General features: G+C 45.7%; 1 protein-coding gene across 18 annotated transcripts in view; it reads right to left on the bottom strand.

Annotated features, from left to right (window-relative positions):
* Positions 1-22,310, bottom strand: part of Svil (supervillin) — a 208,215-nt gene that overhangs the window by 71,772 nt on the left and 114,133 nt on the right. For 16 of the 18 annotated variants that reach the window (XM_075970710.1, XM_075970711.1, XM_075970727.1 and 13 more), the window contains 5 exons: positions 18,857-18,914; positions 16,571-16,662; positions 5,291-5,348; positions 5,024-5,175; positions 2,528-3,137 (listed from right to left, as the gene is read on the bottom strand). In XM_075970710.1, coding sequence (XP_075826825.1) covers positions 2,528-3,137; positions 5,024-5,175; positions 5,291-5,298 — 770 coding nt within the window. In that variant the 5' untranslated portion in view covers positions 5,299-5,348; positions 16,571-16,662; positions 18,857-18,914. The remainder of the gene's footprint in view (positions 1-2,527; positions 3,138-5,023; positions 5,176-5,290; positions 5,349-16,570; positions 16,663-18,856; positions 18,915-22,310) is intronic. The other 2 variants (XM_075970714.1, XM_075970713.1) reach the window with 1 other exon arrangement.

The raw sequence follows: 22,310 nt of genomic DNA, 5'->3' as shown, positions 1-22,310 counted from the left end.
TATGTGCAGAATATGAAGCTAGATTAGCTTTGAGAAGTAGCAATGATGAGTCAGACCATCCAGCTCCAGCACTGTGGCAGGTAAGACAGATATGGCTCTAACCAGCACTCCAGAGGCAAAGGTGGGTAGATCTCTGCAAGTTCTCAAGGCCAGCCTGATTTACACAGGGAATGCTACCCTGTCTCAGGGCAGGAGTTATGGTTTGCTTGTCCCCAGGTAGCCAAGGTGAACTCTGCCCAGGACACAACCCACCAAAGGTAAGTCTTCTAAGATCCAGCTTCGGTGCTGTTCTCCAAGACATTACTACTCTCAGGTCTGAGTCACTAAGGACACAATCTGGGAGACACAGTTCTGGCGATGGACCGGGGTGTAGGAATGAAGAGGGGATGAGTCAGCTCTGAGAGCATGTGTCAGGCTGAACACATGGGGTGACAGGTGATGTTTAGGCACACAGCAGCTGGGACCCTAGGCCAGAGCTTCTGCATTTCCCCCTCACAGAATAACACCTATGTGCTCCTGTCTGTCTGTCTGTGTATTTCCCAATAAGAAAATAAGAGTTGCATAAAAGATTTAATAAGAGTTTGGGATCTGGGACTTTGGTAGGAGTAGGAGTTCATACTTCTCAAGGCTGAACAGTTCACAAGATGATCCATCACACTGATATTACTATTGCTGGAGGAAGTGTACCGGCGCTTTTGTTACCACACGCACTCTTGCCGTTCCAAGGGTTTAGAAGTATCCAAAAAGTGGGGCTGGGCCTTCCAGCCTCCGACTTCCTTAGACTACATACTCTTCATTTTCTTCACAATACACTGTGCATCAATTCCCAAGCACATGTTAGGATAAGCTAAGGACCCTCTAGCATCCATCCCTCTATACAACCTTTAATTTAAAAACCTTCTCAATCATTGTATGGCATACTAACAATTTCCGAAACAAATATGCATTGCCTCCAAACTGTTATTTCACTAGTAATATTTCAGATTGTTACCTCACAAGAAAGTGATATTAAACAGTTGTCATAGGAAAATCTGAGACTAGAGTCTTCATTTTCTTGTTCGGATCCATTTTTTATTTTTAAGTCAGCATCTGTTGGGTTTCTTTGTTCTACATACAAATCATATGAGGGGAGCCAGCTGGCAAGGCAGCTTGGTAGGTAAAGGTATTTGCCATGAAGCTTGATGACCTGAATTTGGTCACCAGGACCCACGTGGTGGAAGGAGAGAAAAGACTCCTGCAAGTTGTCCTCTGACCTCCTCAAGCACAACACATCACATTGTGAATGCACACACTCACATATATGCACACACATAGCAAATAAATAAAATGTAACAATAAAATATGTACATGATTTCCTTTTATATAAATAGCTAAACAGAACACAATACTTCCACCATGAAATGCACACTTCTAGCCAAGACACGCCTCTTTAAGATACGTGGGATGGGTCTCTGTCAGTGTCAAGTACTTTAGCTCCAAGGCTGAACAAAGGTCTTCAAATTCCTCCTTAGGAGTTTTAAAATCTAATTACCTTAGAGGCTGGTACCTAAGTGTCTGAGTCTACATGACTAAGTACCTGACAATAGGCTTGGGTTATAAAGCATCAGCACATATTATGATTCCCTCAGGAGCATCATTGTCACATAAGAGGGAGTAAATGTTTGCCACCATGTCCCAGAGAAAGTGACAAAAAAATCAGACAAATACATGTTTGCATATGTGTGTGTCCATATATATCTATGTGTCACACACAATGTTTCCCCAGAACAAATTTGCTTGACCCCAGGTTCCCAGCCCTTCTCAGCTCACCCATAAAGCTGTTGCTTGTTTGAATTGAAGAGGGTATTTAGGAATCCACCCAGACATTCAGGCTGATTCTTTAAGCCAGGTATTTAAGTAAACAAAAAGTGTTTTTAACATGGAAGGCAATTTCTGTTCAACTTAAATTTAGAAACGAACACACATTCTGTCCTGCCATCTGACTTCTGGGATTTGTTTTTGACTTATTTGATTTTCCCACACAGGAGCTGTTCTTGTGTTTGGCTGGTTCTTTTCTCAGTTGTGACTCCTCTTACTTCATATATATTTATATAGCAATGCCTTACTGGTCTTTCAGTGTTTATCAATCAATTAGACTCTGCACCATAAACAAAGACCCTTCTCCTGCTACTGTGGTTCTTCCTGCCTTGTGATCCTAGGCATAAGTCACCAACACCCCCCTCCCCCGCCAAACTTAAGTCTTGGGCATAATCAAAAAGCAAATAAAAGAATAAATTAGGTTGGGTCAGAAACACAGCAAGAGTCCTGCATGGTCGCTTCTTTGTAAGTGACCTCATGACACCTGCTTAGTTTGCTTGAAGAAGAATTTAAAGCAATGACAGAGAGAGGAAAGATGAGGGAGTATGGCCGGCTTCTAGTTCTGGTGGGACTTGCTCGGATACTGTAGAAATTACAAAGGCTCTCTACAATGAGTGGAGAACCGCAGAGACCTGTGACAGCCACGGCAAAACAAGCGCTCAGGGCTTACCTGGCTCGGGCCTCCGTGGGCAGGGGTGGGTCACCGGGGTGGCTTGGGGAGGCTGGCTGCTGCAGTGGTGAGCTGGACATCTGCTTTGGGGACCTTGGCACTTCAGGGAAGGAGGTGCCTCGCTCAGAAAAGAAGGCAGGGGAACCATCTTCTGTCAGCGAGGGCTCTCGGCCTCGCCGTTGGTTCTCCAAGTTGAGCAGCAGTTCCTGGTCAGACATGTTGCTCCCCAGAAGGGCACAGTCCTGGGACTCTACCAAGCTGGTCCTGGGCCCTAGCTCTGCCCTGGAGTGCAAGGAACTGGTGCCCTTGCTTGGTTCTTCCTGTTTGTCACCTTTTCCTCGTCTCTCACCTGCATCTGTGTCCTTCCGAGACTTGGCATATCGAGACAAGTATTCGGAGTCAGCTTCGGGATCCAGAGTCAGCCCGTACTTTTCCGCCAGCTGTCGCCTCCTCTCTGCTTTGTACCGTGCAATCCTTTCTGCTTTGGACTCCAGACTGTGGACATCCATGGAGCCCGAAATATGGATGCCCGAGGTTTCTGTGCAGTATTTAGATGGAGTTTGCTTTTCCAAGGAAGACCCAGGAGTGTCTTCCTCTTCATTAGATCGCCCTACAAGAAGACGACAGGATAAAACATACGAGACCAAACACAGACAGCTATGTAACACACTGAGCCCTCTACACTGCATGGCTCACCGCGGGCCCAACCTGAAGCTCCCCTCTCACCTAGGCTGGCTAATGGAAGGAGCCTGGGCTCTCGCCTCACTTCATCTGTCCCCCACACTCTCCCAGGCTCCTCTAGCCTCACATTTATTTCCCTTTATTTTATGTGTTCTTTCTGAGTTTAACATTTCTTATGAGGCCAAAGGGCAAGTTCAGATTCTTCTAGAAAAGACAGCAGACACTGGAGCCTCTGTTGATTTAACAGGAGATGGACTGTGGCTCACAGTGACCAGAGTGGTCCCTGCACTTTGAGATGTGATTTTTCCCAATAGCCCACCCACACACAAACACACACACACACATCAAAACACTGAATTATTTAGGAGAGCATTTGAGACAGTCACCTGCTAGGCTGTGAAATTAATTTCTACATCACTGTAAGTAATACTGACTCATTCATCACTTGGAGATTTCTTCATCTGTTTTTTTAAGTCCACATGAATGAAACACATGCCTATGTTTTCAAGTTTCCAATGACTTCTTTTTAATTATAATAAGATTAACCAGAACTTACTCTGGAGATTGGTATGAAATGGAAAAGGAATTCTTTTCCTCATCTTCTGGCTAGCTCAATTCCTAACATCTAAACAAAGAATTCTTTTGTGGTTGTTCATGCCGTTAGCACCAGCACACGGCTGAAGCAGGAGGACAGCGAGTTTAAGCCAGCATGAGTTACATAACTTATGTCTAAAATCAAGCCTATTTTCTTCACTATATTTGGTGGTTAAATTAAATGTTATACGGATGAAGACATTATGTATGCAAGTGTTTGTTTCTGGGTATCGATTCTGGGCGTAAATTCTTGACTTTTCATATCGTTCTCTATCAAAAGCCACCAGTACCAGCAAACTGTGGCATCATGCTATGAGATCAGGAGCCCTCTCTGAGGAGGAAACAGGAAACAACAGCTAGAAAAGCAGCACCTCAGAGCCTGAGCATGGACCAGGCTGCAAAGCTGTTCCCTCTGAGGTCAGGTGTGTTAACTAAAGCCCATACAGTGACTGGGCATGCACAAGGAAAGCCAAGTCATACTCAGCATATTAAAAATCAATATGCAATACATTTACACACCTGAAAACACATCCGAGAGTAGTAACTGCAACCACCCAAAACCCAACTTCGCTTTTTTCTTTCCCTGCTCCAAGAATCTATCCCCTTTATAGGCGTCTGGATATTTAGCACAGCCTATGATGCACATTGCTGGATCTTTCCTTTACAGACAGATGTTTACCAGAGTCATGAGGTATGGAGAAATGGGCACCATGCTTGTCTCTGATGGGTCCCTATCTAGAGGGGCATGATGGCCAGAATGCTTAAGAAACCACACACACACACAAAACACACTGCTGTTGGCTGTGGTGGTTAATGTGCACCATCAGCTTGACTGGATTTGGAGTCGTTTTTACAGAGGTTTAACTAGGAGAATGATGTGCGTGGATAAAAAGGTGAGAAGGAGAAGGCAGGGGACGGGGAGAACAGCAACAGCATCCATCCCGATTCCTGACTGTCAGTGTATGCGACCAGCTGCTTCTTGCTCCCCCGCCATGCCTTCCATCATGATCGTCTGTGTCCCCCATCTGTGTCCCCGCCAACTGTGAGTCAAGACAAGCTTCCCTTCCTCTAGCTCCTTGGGCTGTCATTTTTATCCTGGTGTCGGGAATCTCATCCTCCTGCCCCACCAGATCAGGCAGGTGAAGGTATGGTGTAACAAGCACCCTCCTAACACGGCCATGCTCACCAGTGTGAGGGCTGCTAACATGGCCGCGCACTCACCAGTGTGAGGGCTGGCAGGGTCCGTGGCGCGCATGTATCTGGGTGTGTCTTCCTCCAGCAGGCGATGAGTCACCAGCCCTGTGCAGCTCTGCAACAGGATGGGCTGGGGGTCATTTTCTATTCCTTCTAAGCGCCTGGCAATTCTTTCTTTCCTGCACAACACACCAGAGAAAAGACACAGTGAGTGTGGAAAATGAGACGAAGAGCACACTAGACACCACGGGAGGAAGGTCTCTACCTACCAGTGGCGTGACACAAACATGTTACCTTTTCATCTCTAAAAAGTCTTTTCTCTTTGGTTCGAAGATTTTTCTTAATTCTGCAACTACAACAGAGCAGAAAAGAACAAGAACAGGGTGGTGTTTAGTGGCTCTGTACTTGCTTCATTCATTCACACCAGAGAAGACTCGAGGATCTGTTCTCAGCTCCCACTTAACGCTGCCAGCTTCCTGCTCCCTTGGATTTTGTTTTCAGGTAAGAAGAGAGACACTAAACAGGTAAGTGTGTGCACACAAGTCCCTGCCCCCATACACACATGCCATATTTTGGGCTAACAAGTAAACTCATACAAGCTAAGACAGTATCGCTCAGAATCACAGGAAGCTTAACCTACATGCCTCTTTAGTAAAGCTGTTTGTAAAACTGTTTTGCTTGTCTCCTAGTATCTATTTTAAATTTTGTTATGTTTACTCATGTATCTGAAGCATTTATTTTGGAAAACATTTGCAAAGTACACGCCATGAGCTCCCATAAGGTCACCTGCAAGCTCCCAGCATCACACACAGCCACTCCTACTTTACCCTGTCATTTAATCTGTAAGCATCTGTCGGTACACGACTATGTTTCCTTTAACCACAGTGAAATCATGTCCCAAGACTCTGCTAGAGCTTAGCTGGAAGGAAGTGGTAACATCTGCTTCCACCCTCTAATCTAGGAAGATGGCGTGACTCTGCTAGGGTTCTGGAGAACCAGGAAAAACGCTCTGGTGTGACATTGACTGCAGGGCAGATGAGATGACAAGCAATTGCTTCTTTGGAGAAATAGCCAAAGTCGGCAGGTAAAGGCGCTTAATCTGTCTCCATTTTCACTATATCAATTCTTAAGAGTGCCCAAAGGCCGATGGGGGCGCACGCCTTTAATCCCAACACTCAGGAGGCAGAGGTAGGCGGATCTCTGTGAGTTCGAGACCAGCCTGGTCTACAGAGCTAGTTCCAGGACAGGCTACAAAGCCACAGAGAAACCCTGTCTCGAAAAACCAAAAAAAAAAAAAAAAAAAAAAAGAGTGCCCAAAGGCAAGGAGCTAGCAGAAAAAGAGGGAGGGACCCAGGGACATCAGGGCAGGGAAAGGGGTTATTGGAACAGGGGAGGACCTCCAGGACAGAAGGAAGGGCTAACAGAATGGCGCCCAGACGTGTGGCTAACTGAGTCCACATAAAGCCTGAGACAGCTTGGTCTCTCGGGTCTACTCTGCTTGCTAGAGGCAAGCAAGCACCTCATCTAAGAGAGGCTTCCTGACTCAGCTTCAGCTGCAAATCCCTGCAGCTCATTAAGAGGTCCTGCCACAAAACACTTAAACAGTGTTGATGAAAAGCTGAACGCATGCTTTTCAGTTTTCAGCCATAGCAGGAGAAAAGCTGCGCCGTTTAAAAATGCCGGCTTTCTGGGCTGTCCTGCCAGGTCAAACTCTGACTCTTTTACGCAGGCGGTTCATGCGGTTTGCAAGCATAGGCTGCTGAAGCTGGCTTGCTGACTTGAAATGCCATGAGGCTGGAAAGCTAAGCAAAGCCACGCCTTTAGTCCTACTGAGATTGCTTGGTAAATTAAAGACTCATGTGGTCAAAAAACAGAGAGATATACAGTAAAGAGATTCAAAGACAATGAAAATTTCTAAATGGTTTACAGTGTGTTGAAAATATATGCAGACTAAAAGTTCAAGTTCAAGTTCTTAAAGTAAAAACAAAAATAAGGAAGAAAGAGAGTAGTTGGGTGTGGTAGCACATGCCTTTAATCCCAGTGCCTAGAAGGCAGAGACGAACAGATCTCTGTGAGTTCAAGGTGTAGTAGCAAACACCTTTAATCCCAATGCCTGGGAGGCAGAGACAGGCGGATCTCTGAGAGTTCAAAGACAGCCTGGTCTACAGGTCAAAGATGTGCGCTCAAAAAGCAAAAAGTTAACCTAGGAATGTCACAGCTTAGATTCTTAAGCGCCTAGTGATTTAAAGGTGCAAATCAAAAGTGCTCCTGAGTAGTAAAAAATTGCAGATTCACAATAGGACAGATTCAGACCACTAAATGAGTCACACTGTTGGATGAATGTACGTAGGCTTGGGAGAGAGAAGCAAAAGAATATAGAGAATAGCCGGGCGGTGGTGGCGCACGCCTTTAATCCCAGCACTCGGGAGGCAGAGGCAGGCGGATCTCTGTGAGTTCGAGGCCAGCCTGGTCTACAAGAGCTAGTTCCAGGACAGGAACCAAAAGCTACAGAGAAACCCTGTCTCGAAAAATCAAAAAAAAAAAAAAAAAGAATATAGAGAATAAAGTTAATGGTTTTAAAAAAAAGGTAAAGTCTTTAAAGAGACAAAGTACAGATAGTTAAGAGATTAAAAGAAATAAAAAAATAAGCCACGTAAAAATGGAAAATTCACAGAGAGTCTGGATTATGTACATTGTGTTTTCTTTAAAATTTTTGACTGTGAAGGAGCTAAGTACAGAGAGACATTTCATTATATGGGCTGCCAAGTGGAACCAGAACGGATATCATGAGGGTATGATTTCAGAATTTGGATCTAAGGATATGATACTTTGGAAAAGAGATTCTTCTTTTGTTTTACAGAGGATCAGACCTTGTTGATTGCATCTATCCCGATACGGTATGATAGACCACGACCTCCCGAAAGGTTCCTGTGAATACCCCCAAAAAATTACTTCACTCAACTGCCAACTGAGATGAAACTAGCACACAGGTTATACCATGAAAGACCTAATTAACAACGCCCCCATTCAGCAGGAAGCAGTTTGGAGAGAAAAAACTGCGCCCATGTTCCCAAAATATTGTTTATAAACGTTCTTTAACATTTAAAGGGGGATATGATATAGATATGAATAATTTGCATTAGTATAGATTTTGCTTTATTGATAGAGATTTATGGTCAATTTTGTTATATGTATATGTATTTCTGATATTGATTAAGGTATTGTGATTGTGTAGTTCATTTAAATATGTACTGTATAATTAAGAAATACAGGTTGTTAATGGATAATCATCGATAACAGTAAAGCTTGTAGTCATGTTAGTTAGATTTTCTAGATATATAGAGATATATTTTAGATAGACATTCTTCATGTCTTTCAAAGATTACAGAACAGGACATTTAATGTTTTAATAACTGAGGACTTTTCATGACAATGAGACACTCTGCTCCTGGCAGCACCAATGTACTTCAAGAGGAAGATGGGCATCGAAGAGGCACCTTATGGAGTTTGATAGCCATTTGGGCAAGAAACTGCTCTTGCCTGGACTATTGCATAAACTGGACACAGAGAACCCACAGAGAGAGGACTACTGAACTTGCCTAAGGTGAGATGATCTTTCGGGGTTCCTGATTCATGAAAGAGTCTGTGAGACATTCTGCAGGACACAACAGATAGTGACTGAATTGACTTTGAATTTTCCTGCTTTATGGAAATGTCTGCTGGATACCATGGGCCTGAAGGCTGAAGATGGATGCCCCAACAGTACAGAGGAACTTTGGGTGACTGTCCATGCAGCGAGACGTCTCTGTCATTTCTAGAGTTTTAAAAGTTGCTTTTTTCTTGTTTGCTTAGGTAGTATTGTATCTTTCTGGAGTCTTTGATGGAGTTAAGAATAGTTAGTTATAGTTATAGTTTTCCTTAGTTATGATAAAGATTATTGTAACTTTTACTTGATAACTGTTTTGTTATATGTAATTTTGCTATGTTAAAGTTAAAGCCTTTTTTTGTTGTTGTTGTTTAAACCGAAAAAGGGGAAATGATGGAGGAAGGTCATTGGCTAATAAAGGAACTGCCTTGGCCCATTTTATTGGTTAGGACATAGGTAGGTGGAGTAAACAGAACAGAATGCCAGGAGGAAGAGGAAGTGAGCTCAGACTCGACAGCTCTCCCCTGGGGAGCAGACGCCTCAGAGAGACGCCATGCGCCCCTCTCCTGGGAAGATGCAGCTCCTGGGAAGATGAAGCTCCGACCCAGGATGGACTTAGGCTAGAATCTTCCTGGTAAGACCGGTGCTCATAGATTATTAGAGATGGGTTGATCAGGATATCAGAATTAGCCAGTAAGGGCTAGATAGAAATGGGCCAATCAGTGATTAAAAGAATACAGTGTCCGTGTAATTATTTCGGGGCATAAGCTAGCTGAGCAGGCGGCTGGGGTGTTGGGGACGCAGCTCCGCCGCCCTTATTACTACAACAGAACATGGGGCGAAGCACCAGGATGAAAGAAGGGGCTATCAGGACAAGGGAGGCGCTAGCAGGAGGTGTTATTAGGACACAGGGAGAAGCAGAAGGAGGGGCTATCAGGACATTGGGGGGAGCTAGCAGGAAAGGAAGGAGACTCATAGTTTAGAATCAACATTTTAAAAGCCTGACTCAGAAGAAATACAATAAAGAGGCAATTAAGACATGGCAACTAATTAATTAGTAACTATTGTTGCTCTGCTAGTGATTGAACTCATGGCTTCTCTGTTACTGAGCTAATAGTCACTTCAATTTCTGTTGTTGCTTTTTTTTTCTTTTTGTTTTTTTTTTGAGACAGCGTTTACTCTGTAGCTTTGGAGCCTGTCCTGGAACTAGCTCTTATAGACCAGGCTGGTCTTGAACTCACAGAGATTCGCCTGCCTCTGCCTCCAAAGTGTGGGGATTAAAGGCATGTGCCACCACTGCCCACCCTGTTGTTGCTTTTTAAGTGGCCATTTTAACAATGAGTCAAATTGCATATGCATACATGTGATTTTCATAATGGTCTTTGTATTCAGAAACTGAAGCCAGATGTTTGTTTTTAAGAGACACTTGCCTTAAAAGTTTTGCAGATAGGAATAGAGGTATGGCCCTGCAATTAAGAGCACTGGCTGCTCTTGTAGAGGACCCAGGCTCACAACCATCAATAACTCCAGCTCTTAGGGTTCTGATGCCCTCTTCTGCCCTCTGCAGGCATGAGACACACACATGGTGTACATACATACATGCAGGAAAAACAGTCAACTAGGCACACATATGATGCATATACACACATGCAGGAAAAAACCTAATCTAATCCTAATCCTTTAAACAATTTTTATGTGATCTCAGACACAGAAGCTCGCCAAGGCACCCCTTCTGTCATGCTAACACGTTACTCTTTTATTTGATTCCCTTTCCCTTTCTGTGGATACTTTCATTATACTCTTAAGCCACTTAAGAGCAAGCTGCAGTATATCTCTTTATCTTAAGATACTTCTATGTGAATTCCCTAAAAACAAGTAATAAAAATGTTTCCTAAAGTTAGAGCTAACATCCATAATTCAATTGACTGGATATTGTGCCATAACTGAAACTTCCAAATGTCACATGTCTCATATGCTAGACAAAACACAGTCCAGACATTAGCAACCATAAATGCTCTAGTTTCCATTAAAGGAAAACTTTCTTCTATTTGTTTTCAGATGCATTGATTTTAATTAATCTAAATCATCCATCTTACAGCTACTGCCATGAGTCCTTTTGAGGAATTCTGAATGGTCCCTCTGCATCCATGAGTCTTTTGAGGAATTCTGAATGGTCCCTCTGCATCCATGAGTCTTTTGGCATTTCTAACAAGCGTTCATGGGTCAGTAGAGGCTGACCCTTCCTCCCTTGGCAGTGGTACCCTGATAGCCAGTCCTGTTTCCCACAGTGTCAGGCCCTTGTACTCAGCTCTGTTCTCAAAGTATGGGCAGAGTCTTCAGTCTTTCAAGAGTTAGGCTCCACGTTCACACAACTCTCAGTGTGGCATACTGGTCATCTCTTGCTGTGCCCAAGCTATAAATTAAATGTGATCATATGTATACATGCACAGTGAAGAAAGGCACACACAGGGTGAGCCCTGTCCCAGTTTCAGATGCCGACCGTGAGTCCTGGAAACATTTTCCCCCGTGGGGCGCTGGTGCTATAATGGTCACCACTCTTCATATAAAATTTTATCTATGTCCTTGTAAGTCAAGCATGCATTTTACTGGCAGTTGTACAGATACTGAGAGACTGAAACATGCTCTGCCATAGGCCAAGCCGTGGAGCTCTTCCAAGTGCCCATCCTCAGGGGAGTCTGTCTAGGCACATCGTCTGCTGAGCTTCCAGGTTGTTCGTGTGCCTTTGAAACTGGATTTAGTTCCTATTAAAAGAAGATATCTTCTGATCCACTTTCTTTTACACTTTTTTCCCCTTTCAGAGCAGAGGGGAGGGGAAACCCCATAAAACCTGTCCTTTCCTCAGCCTGCTTTTTCTAAAGGAAGAGCTCCACTGCTCTGTTTGGATACAGATACTTGGATCCAAGTGATCATTCCTTACACTGCAGTTGCTGTTGGGAAGTAATGATCAGGCAATGCTTAAATCCTGTCAGAGGCAAAAACAGAGGGAGCCAGTTTAGAGCAGGTGCAAGAAGCCAATGCAAGTGCACCTCTTGCCAATGGGAAGCGTAACCCAGGAAAGATAACTGTGGAAGCCGCTCAGATGGCTCGGTGGGTCATAGTTCAGTCCCCAGGACCCACATGGTGGCAGGAAAGAGCTCAATTCACTTTGATTCCCAAATGCACTCTCTGGAACATACACACCAATACACACTTACACAAATGAATAAGTGTAATAAAATATTTTAAAACTTCAAAAGATAATGGATATAGTGTCCATCAGTGCTGTTGCCTACAAGAAAAGCCAGACCAATGATGTCTTTAGTCCTAGCACTTGGGAGGCAAAGGCAGGTGGATCTCTATGAGTTCAAGGACAGAAAGGGTTATATAGTGAGACCCTGTTTCAGATAAGCAAACAGACAAACAAACAAATAAATAAATAAAGCTTCAAAGCTATTGAGAATAAATCCCAATCCCTTATGTCAGGAAGAAGCAGGTAAAGTGAGCAGCCCTGGGGGAGGAGGAGGGGCTGATGGAGAAGGATGGGTGCCTAGGAGACTAGCTGCCTTTAGAATCAGTTTGAATGTTTTAAAACAACATTTTAATTTTATAATCTTTAATTAAAAATTTTCATATAATACATTTTAAACATTTCCCCTCCCCCAGCTCTTTCCAGATCCTCCCCAATTCCCTACCCACCCGACTTTATGTTCTTTCTTTCTTTTCTAAAGCACGTGAATATTTTGCCTGCATGTATGTATTGCACCATGTTGATGCCTGATGCCTACATACATAGGTCAGAAGAGGGTGCTGGAGCCCCAGGAACGGGAGCTATAGACAGTTGTGTATCACCACATGGTGCTGGGAGTCAGAAGAGGGTGCTGGAGCCCCAGGAACGGGAGCTATAGACAGTTGTGTATCACCACATGGTGCTGGGAGTCAGAAGAGGGTGCTGGAGCCCCAGGAACGGGAGCTATAGACAGTTGTGTATCACCACATGGTGCTGGGAGTCAGAAGAGGGTGCTGGAGCCCCAGGAACGGGAGCTATAGACAGTTGTGTATCACCACATGGTGCTGGGAGTCAGAAGAGGGTGCTGGAGCCCCAGGAACGTGAGCTACAGACAGTTGTGTATCACCACATGGTGCTGGGAGTAAGAAGAGGGTGCTGGAGCCCCAGGAACGGGAGCTATAGACAGTTGTGTATCACCACATGGTGCTGGGAGTCAGAAGAGGGTGCTGGAGCCCCAGGAACGGGAGCTATAGACAGTTGTGTATCACCACATGATGCTGGGAGTCAGAAGAGGGTGCTGGAGACCCAGGAACGGGAGCTATAGACAGTTGTGTATCACCACATGGTGCTGGGAGTCAGAAGAGGGTGCTGGAGCCCCAGGAACTGGAGCTATAGACAGTTGTGTATCACCACATGGTGCTGGGAGTCAGAAGAGGGTGCTGGAGCCCCAGGAACGGGAGCTATAGACAGTTGTGTATCACCACATGGTGCTGGGAGTCAGAAGAGGGTGCTGGAGCCCCAGGAACGGGAGCTATAGACAGTTGTGTATCACCACATGGTGCTGGGAGTCAGAAGAGGGTGCTGGAGCCCCAGGAACGGGAGCTATAGACAGTTGTGTATCACCACATGGTACTAGGAGTCAGAAGAGGGTGCTGGAGCCCCAGGAACGGGAGCTATAGACAGTTGTGTATCACCACATGGTGCTGGGAGTCAGAAGAGGGTGCTGGAGCCCCAGGAACGGGAGCTATAGACAGTTGTGTATCACCACATGGTGCTGGGAGTCAGAAGAGGGTGCTGGAGCCCCAGGAACGGGAGCTATAGATAGTTGTGTATCACCACATGGTGCTGGGAGTCAGAAGAGGGTGCTGGAGCCCCAGGAACTGGAGCTATACACAGTTGTGTATCACCACATGGTGCTGGGAGTAAGAAGAGGGTGCTGGAGCCCCAGGAACTGGAGCTATAGACAGTTGTGTATCACCACATGGTGCTGGGAGTCAGAAGAGGGTGCTGGAGCCCCAGGAACGGGAGCTATAGACAGTTGTGTATCACCACATGGTGCTGGGAGTCAGAAGAGGGTGCTGGAGCCCCAGGAACAGGAGCTATAGACAGTTGTGTATCACCACATGGTGCTGGGAGTCAGAAGAGGGTGCTGGAGCCTCAGGAACGGGAGCTATAGACAGTTGTGTATCACCACATGGTGCTGGGAGTCAGAAGAGGGTGCTGGAGCCCCAGGAACGGGAGCTATAGACAGTTGTGTATCACCACATGATGCTGGGAGTCAGAAGAGGGTGCTGGAGCCCCAGGAACGGGAGCTATAGACAGTTGTGTATCAACACATGGTGCTGGGAGTCAGAAGAGGGTGCTGGAGCCCCAGGAACGGGAGCTATAGACAGTTGTGTATCACCACATGGTGCTGGGAGTCAGAAGAGGGTGCTGGAGCCCCAGGAACGGGAGCTATAGACAGTTGTGTATCCCCACATGGTGCTGGGAGTCAGAAGAGGGTGCTGGAGCCCCAGGAACGGGAGCTATAGACAGTTGTGTATCACCACATGGTGCTGGGAGTCAGAAGAGGGTGCTGGAGCCCCAGGAACGGGAGCTATAGACAGTTGTGTATCACCACATGGTGCTGGGAGTCAGAAGAGGGTGCTGGAGCCCCAGGAACTGGAGCTATAGACAGTTGTGTATCACCACATGGTGCTGGGAGTCAGAAGAGGGTGCTGGAGCCCCAGGAACGGGAGCTATAGACAGTTGTGTATCACCACATGGTGCTGGAAGTCAGAAGAGGGTGCTGGAGCCCCAGGAACGGGAGCTATAGACAGTTGTGTATCACCACATGGTGCTGGGAGTCAGAAGAGGGTGCTGGAGCCCCAGGAACGGGAGCTATAGACAGTTGTGTATCACCACATGGTGCTAGGAGTCAGAAGAGGGTGCTGGAGCCCCAGGAACGGGAGCTATAGACAGTTGTGTATCACCACATGGTGCTGGGAGTCAGAAGAGGGTGCTGGAGCCTCAGGAACGGGAGCTATAGACAGTTGTGTATCACCACATGGTGCTGGGAGTCAGAAGAGGGTGCTGGAGCCCCAGGAACTGGAGCTATAGACAGTTGTGTATCACCACATGGTGCTGGGAGTCAGAAGAGGGTGCTGGAGCCCCAGGAACGGGAGCTATAGACAGTTGTGTATCACCACATGGTGCTGGGAGTCAGAAGAGGGTGCTGGAGCCCCAGGAACGGGAGCTATAGACAGTTGTGTATCACCACATGGTGCTGGGAGTCAGAAGAGGGTGCTGGAGCCCCAGGAACGGGAGCTATAGACAGTTGTGTATCACCACATGGTGCTAGGAGTCAGAAGAGAGTGCTGGAGCCCCAGGAACGGGAGCTATAGACAGTTGTGTATCACCACATGGTGCTGGGAGTCAGAAGAGGGTGCTGGAGCCCCAGGAACGGGAGCTATAGACAGTTGTGTATCACCACATGGTGCTGGGAGTCAGAAGAGGGTGCTGGAGCCCCAGGAACTGGAGCTATAGACAGTTGTGTATCACCACATGGTGCTGGGAGTCAGAAGAGGGTGCTGGAGCCCCAGGAACTGGAGCTATAGACAGTTGTGTATCACCACATGGTGCTGGGAGTCAGAAGAGGGTGCTGGAGCCCCAGGAACTGGAGCTATAGACAGTTGTGTATCACCACATGGTGCTGGGAGTCAGAAGAGGGTGCTGGAGCCCCAGGAACGGGAGCTATAGACAGTTGTGTATCACCACATGATGCTGGGAGTCAGAAGAGGGTGCTGGAGCCCCAGGAACGGGAGCTATAGACAGTTGTGTATCACCACATGGTGCTGGGAGTCAGAAGAGGGTGCTGGAGCCCCAGGAACGGGAGCTATAGACAGTTGTGTATCACCACATGGTGCTGGGAGTCAGAAGAGGGTGCTGGAGCCCCAGGAACGGGAGCTACAGACAGTTGTGTATCACCACATGGTGCTGGGAGTCAGAAGAGGGTGCTGGAGCCCCAGGAACGGGAGCTATAGACAGTTGTGTATCACCACATGGTGCTGGGAGTCAGAAGAGGGTGCTGGAGCCCCAGGTACGGGAGCTATAGTCAGTTGTGTATCACCACATGGTGCTGGGAGTCAGAAGAGGGTGCTGGAGCCCCAGGAACGGGAGCTATAGACAGTTGTGTATCACCACATGGTGCTGGGAGTCAGAAGAGGGTGCTGGAGCCCCAGGAACTGGAGCTATAGACAGTTGTGTATCACCACATGGTTCCGGGAGTCAGAAGATGGTGCTGGAGCCCCAGGAACTGGAGCTATAGACAGTTGTGTATCACCACATGGTGCCGGGAGTCAGAAGATGGTGCTGGAGCCCCAGGAACTGGAGCTATAGACAGTTGTGTATCACCACATGGTGCTGGGAGTCAGAAGAGGGTGCTGGAGCCCCAGGAACTGGAGCTATAGACACTTGTGTATCACCACATGGTGCTGGGAGCCAAACCCAGGTCCTCTGCCAGGACAAGTGCTCTGACTATTGCTGAGCCAGCTCTCTAGCTCCCTGACAGATAGACAGAGTTTTCCCTGTCCCCCGGCTCCCCCTCACTAGCCTGGATCATGTGGTGCTGGGGATCAAAGCCATTTCCTGCATGCTAGGCAAACCTTCTGCCAACTGAGCTATTCCCAGACCCCTGAGGGTCTGGACTCTGTGCTCTCTCTCCTCTTCACCCAGCCTCCAGAAGCACTGGTGAGAAGAATAAACCCCAGAAGGATGGGAGATGTGCAAAGTCCAGGAAACTCTCTAAAGTGAAGCTGTGCTTGGAGAAGGGAGGAAGGGACGCGGAAGAGACCACAGGCTGAAGGAAAGTGAGAATCCATCAGCACAAGTGTCATGGGGAGTTGTGCCCAGGCAGTGTCAAGCCCCTTAAAGGAACTCTTACCTTTAGGGAGTGCAGCTAAACACTTGGCATCAAGGCCTCTCCTGTGGTTGGCAGGCTCTTCTTTATCGTCAAAGCAAAACTCTTTCTGAAAGCTGAAATTTATCCCATTAATATAGCATTAAATCAAGATGTAGAATATTGAGAGGAAAACACTAAGCATAAAAACAAAACTAAGTATGTGTTTTATAGTGGTGACTTTTTCGTTTAGTTATATTTATGTTAACATAATAATTTATGTATATGTTTTCAACTATGTAATTACACTGGCATCACTGGTGTGTGTGTGTGGTGGAAAAAAGACAGCCAGACCTCTATTCAGACTGGCAACAGCCTCTTGATCCCAGAACAGCTGAGTATGCTAGGCGTACACACCCACCCTTCCTGGGCTACCATGTCTTCCTCAGAAGGCCAGCAGCTTGTTGAGGAAGTCTGGATTCTTTTTCCAGTGATAAATTATGTTAATATTGCATGTGTCTTCAAACCACTGAACAGCAGCATGGCCAAAAGGCAGGCAATTCCCATGAAAACTTGTCATAAATACAAGAGGAAGTGAAAGGGAACACTAGTAAGAAAAGGGGTGTGACCTAGCTCTTCCCTGAAATACTGACCCCAGCTACGATTCTCCTATCTTCACAAGACTCCACGTCCACAAACTTGGAGGCGTCTAAATGCCTGGTCACTGGCCTGCCTGCTTTGCAGTTGTTGCTGTGGTTTGAATATTTCCACCAGGGCTGACTTCTTGCTAATTACCAAAAGGTAAATGAGGAGACAAGGAAGGTGAAACCCTGCTGCCTCATAATGTGGGCTTTCTTTGCCGGTGTCTATCAGCCTGCATTTCTTGCATGCATGCAGACCCTGTACCACCAGCACATCTGACATTCGGTGCACTGCCAGTCAGGCTACTGCAGTCAGCTCACATGAAATAATAGCAGTGGCTCATAACTCCAGTGTCCCACTGAGTCAAGGTCACCAAAGTGTTTGACTTCCAGTTTATACTTTTCCTATCCTTGAATAAATAATGTCTCCCTCCTCTCTCCTTGCCCTTATCTTTCCTTATTTATTAGCTTCATTACATTTAAGATAATCTGCTAGGGAAAGGATAAGGAATAAGCCTAAGGTGCCATTAAAACATGCCACAGACATGAACCATGGGTGACTCAAATAATACATTTGTGCTCTTGTTAACCATTATACCGAATCACAGTTCTAATTCACTGTATAATTAGATGTGCATGGAATATAGCAGAGACTTTCCTGTGTAGTGTGTTTATAAGATCCACTCTCCAATAACAAACGCAGATTCAGACAACTCATTACTACAAAGTGTACCCAAGTGTGAGAGCCTCTATGGAGTGGGGACAAGAGCATCTGAGGGGAAAGGAGGCCGGCACTGGGGCTGGTTCCGCTTACCACAGTGATGAGTGATGCTGAGTGAGACTCACGCCCAAGTGTATCAGGGATGACTCTGGACCTGTGCCATGAGCAGAGACCTCCAGGGAGGGACCCAGTGCACCCACCTCCTGTGGCTCATTCTTTCCCTTGTAGTGTGTTACATCAGCAATGTGCAAAGGGTCTGGGCACAGTAGGTAAATTAGATTGGCATTCATAATGCTCCGAGGACAAGGAACTTGACAACAAGGACTCACAAGTGGGTGGATGCAGGGAGGGAAGCAAGAAAGGAAGATGGGTGGGAGGGGAAAAAAGACAGGAGGGACAAGGCTAAGCTTTTTAAAAAAAAAATCAAAAGCTCCCTGATAAAGTGTTTGAAAAGAGGTCAGTGAAAAAGAAAGCTAACACTCCTAAGATGGCAATTAGCTACAAGTGACAAGCACACATTCTATTCCCAAACTGGGTCCCAGAATCAGCGTGGTGTATAGAAGAGTCGCTGATGCTGGGAACACTGTTAACTCAGCTGCTTTACACAGAAAGAGAGAGAGACAGGCAGGCACACACACACAAACACACACCGTCTTTTGGAACTGAACCTGGTACTTCAAACAGGCTAGGTAGGAACTGTACCACTGAATCAGGCCACCATCTCTTGACATAACTAAATAACACCCTAGGCAGAAAACCTACTGCCAAACAAACCCATGGGTTGGAAATCTAAGAGCCCTGGAGGCTGGGCATGAAGTTCCCTGGGAAGCATTTTTCTAGCATGTGTGAGGCCCTGGCTTCTATTTCCAGCTCTTCCTTTTTCCAGGAAAGAAGGGGGATTTAAGGGATTATCTTAAAAGCCATCGTGTATCTCCAAACATAAGAGTTCTTGAACACAGGCCACGTTACCTGTCAGCTTTTCTTTGATGTGGGAATCCAATGAAGCTTAAGTTTTTCTTGTTGAAATCTAAGGAAAAGGAAATAGCACAATGTTAAAATAATTACATAGTCACTTCAGGACATTCAAAAGTAAAGACAACCATCAAACTCCCCTTGAACTTATAATTTAGGTAAAAAGGACATCATTAACTAAATAAAAAAACTTTTGAGAATCAAACTCGACACAGAAATCACACACATAAGTCCTGGTTTGCTTTCTTCCCTTATCAAGAGGCCCCTGCACAGCTCATAGGTTAAACAAACATTCTGACATTTTTCGAAGCCATTTCAAATTGTTATGGAAAAAAATAATTTGAAACAATTAAATACAAAGTAACAGTTATATACTGAGAAGGGGAAAGAGAAAATAATTGAGTGATTTGGGTCAAGATAAGCAGAGATAATGAGGTAATGTGCCTGGAAGATCAGAGATTCCTTTAGAGAAGGTAGGGAGGTAGAGGGCGCTGAAGAGCAACAGGTGCCTTGGCTGTGTCCTTTCTGCTTTTGTTAAAATCTCAACAACTATACATATACACGGTGTGCCGGTATGTGTGCAGAGGTCGCAGGGCAAGGTGCAGGTGACACATGTGTATTGTGTGTAAGTATGCATCGGCCACAGCACACAGTGGGGGTTAGAGAACGACCTTCAGCAGTCGGCTCTCTCTTTCTACCATGTAATGTCTTTGGAAGTGACAAGTGCTGCCTACTGAGCAACCCCACTGGACAGACTCATTTGTTTTTGAAGATAGGATATATGATGTGAAGACAGCTGGTAACAATTCCATACAGGAAAATCACACATCCAGGGTGAACGTGTTAATGGAAACCAGGCAGAGACAGGACGTATATAGGGTCACAGCTAGCAATATGCATTACAGCTTCAGGCACAGAGAACAAATTCAAGCAGACCTGAGACAGAAATTTCTTCCCCCTAGCAAGGACCTTTGTAGTTTACTATTTAGAATCAGAGCCCGAGGGGCGGGGGTAAAGGTACAAGACATAACAGATGCCAATACTTCTTTATCCTTCAAAACATATCTCAAGTCCTAAAAACTGGAAGTTAGGGACAACAGGGATGCATAGTGAAATTAAAAGTATAAAGTCAACTAGACATACAATTTTCATTCTAAGCACACACAAGCATCCTGTCATAATTATACAAAAAAAGATAATTCTGATTTAAAAAAGGAAAGAAAGAAAAGCTAACAGATGTTATAAAAGGAAGTTGCTGAATTGTTCCAGTCTTGTCATCCAGCAGAGCACTTGTGCTATGAAATATTCAGGGTAGATAATGGCTGGGCTTCAGAGCAGCATTTAGATACCCACAGCATCTCACTTTTGTTCCGACACCACATACATAACAGTACTCCAGCAATCAGACGGGAAGCACTTATTTCTCTGGGCTGGAAAAGAAGCCACTGGAAAGATAGTATTTTCTCCAAACTGTCTCACATGAAGAGTTAAGAAAGAGAGACTCGCCCACTATTGCCTGCTGGAAGGAAACTCACATGTAAGACTGTCGTTTCAGAAAATATTTTAGGTACAGTGCAGCATATCCATAATTTGATCCAAAGTTTGGAATTTAATTAGCAATTTTGTCATATGAAAGCTTTCATGGTTTAGCAATAGAAAGGAAAAAGACATTTTCAGTAATTACAAACATAGCTAGGGACTCCGATAGCTAAAGCATCCTTTTAGACAGTCAGCTAGATGATTAGCTGGATGCTGAGAATATTAGCTTCCACAGCAAAAACATTAGAAAATGAATACAGAAATGTATTTTCCATATTTCCCATCTTACCTTGTTTCTCGGAGAATCTGAAGACTCCCAGGCAGCTAGAAAGCCCTGGGTTTCTGAACATGGCTGCACAGGGAACACTGGGCACCACCAGCCCAATTTGACAGCTAATTCTTAACCAGCAATGGCCTTGGGCCGCTCTAAGCAAAATTGGGTTGCAAATTTCCAGAGTGCAGGGCTAGAGTGAGCAACCAGGCACACGTGTCTTTGAGCTTACAGTGCACACAAAGCAAAAGGCTGCAACAAATTAAACTCCTTCGTCAGAAAAGAAGCCCTGGGTTTCTTGAACAGAAATTAGAGCTGGAGATGCTGCAACAGACAGGGTTCCAGAGAGGGCATTTCAGATTATGCCACAGCAAGGCTGTGGGGAATCACAGAGAATGTTTTGCTCAAGAAGATAACGCTGAGACTATCATGCCAGTGTCGAAAAGAACTAGCCTAATACCAAATAGCCCCAAAGAAGAAAACCCCAGAGAGGGACCCAACATGTTGGGGCGCGGCGAGTTGCCTAAGTGTTCCCAGGCTGCCCAAGCTTGGCTTTGGCTGAGCTAAATAAAATATTTCACTTAACCTGAAGCCAAAAATTCATACTTTAAGAGTTAAGATTTATAAGCAACATATGAGCAAAACTGTGGAGAAAGAAAAGGCAGATATTACCAGGAGAGTCAACCGTTTTAATCTCAGACAGAAGCTGTCAAGCTTTAGCGATAAGATTGCTGCCTGCGTTGTTCCATCTGCAGCCTGTAACTGAAGGGCTCAAGGCCAGATAATAAATTTGGAAGAACAATTGACAATAATTAGAGATGGACTGTTTCCTCTCTACAAAGGGACATTAAAGAAACCCACAGGAAATAGGCTCCATTACAGGGTAAGGAAACTGGGCTAAGAAGGAAACCTGCTTCCAGGAGAGAACTGGTAGCTATGGAGTCATGGGATCAACAGGGAGGGGAGTCAAGGTCATTATTTATCCCAACTCTTTGCAGTGGCAGGGACCCTGAGTTTGTTGGCCTTTGTATCTTTGATCCTGAACATTTGTTTGTATCTAACCAGCATATAATAGGTCTGCAGTAAATATCTGCAGAGTGACTGCATGAAATAATGGAATAGTCTTTTCTGAAAGCTAAAAGATACTTTGGGCTTTAGGTTTAGATCAGCAAACCAGATCATCTCAGATACAGATACAGCTGAAAATGAAGAACCAACGGATGGACAGATGGATGGATGGATGGATGGATGGATGAGCATGTTACTCTTTGAAACAAAAGTTACTCTACACTCTCAGATATAGGAACACTTGGCTGCTAGCTGGTAGCAGTGTTTAGGGAAGTTATGGGATGTTTGAAGAAGGAAGTATGGCTGGCAGGGGTGGGTCACTGGGATAGACCTGTGGGGGTTACTGTCCAAGCGCTCTGCCTCTTGGTCCCCTGAGACGTGAGGGGCCTCAGGTGTACAATCCACAGCAATGGATCTCACCGTATGCTCTTAAGCTGAGAGCCGATCTAAATCCTTCTCCTTGCTGCTTCTGTCAGGTCTGACCCTATGCCAAGAGAGCTAAGACAACGTGAGACTATAGGACATCACCCGTCAGCAGCCTCTTGTGCTTCCTCTACCTGCTCAGTTACTTCT

The sequence above is a fragment of the Microtus pennsylvanicus genome, chromosome 4 (genome assembly GCF_037038515.1).
Source record: "Microtus pennsylvanicus isolate mMicPen1 chromosome 4, mMicPen1.hap1, whole genome shotgun sequence".
Classification (NCBI taxonomy): domain Eukaryota; kingdom Metazoa; phylum Chordata; class Mammalia; order Rodentia; family Cricetidae; genus Microtus; species Microtus pennsylvanicus.
This window is presented reverse-complemented; position numbering and strand designations above follow the sequence as displayed.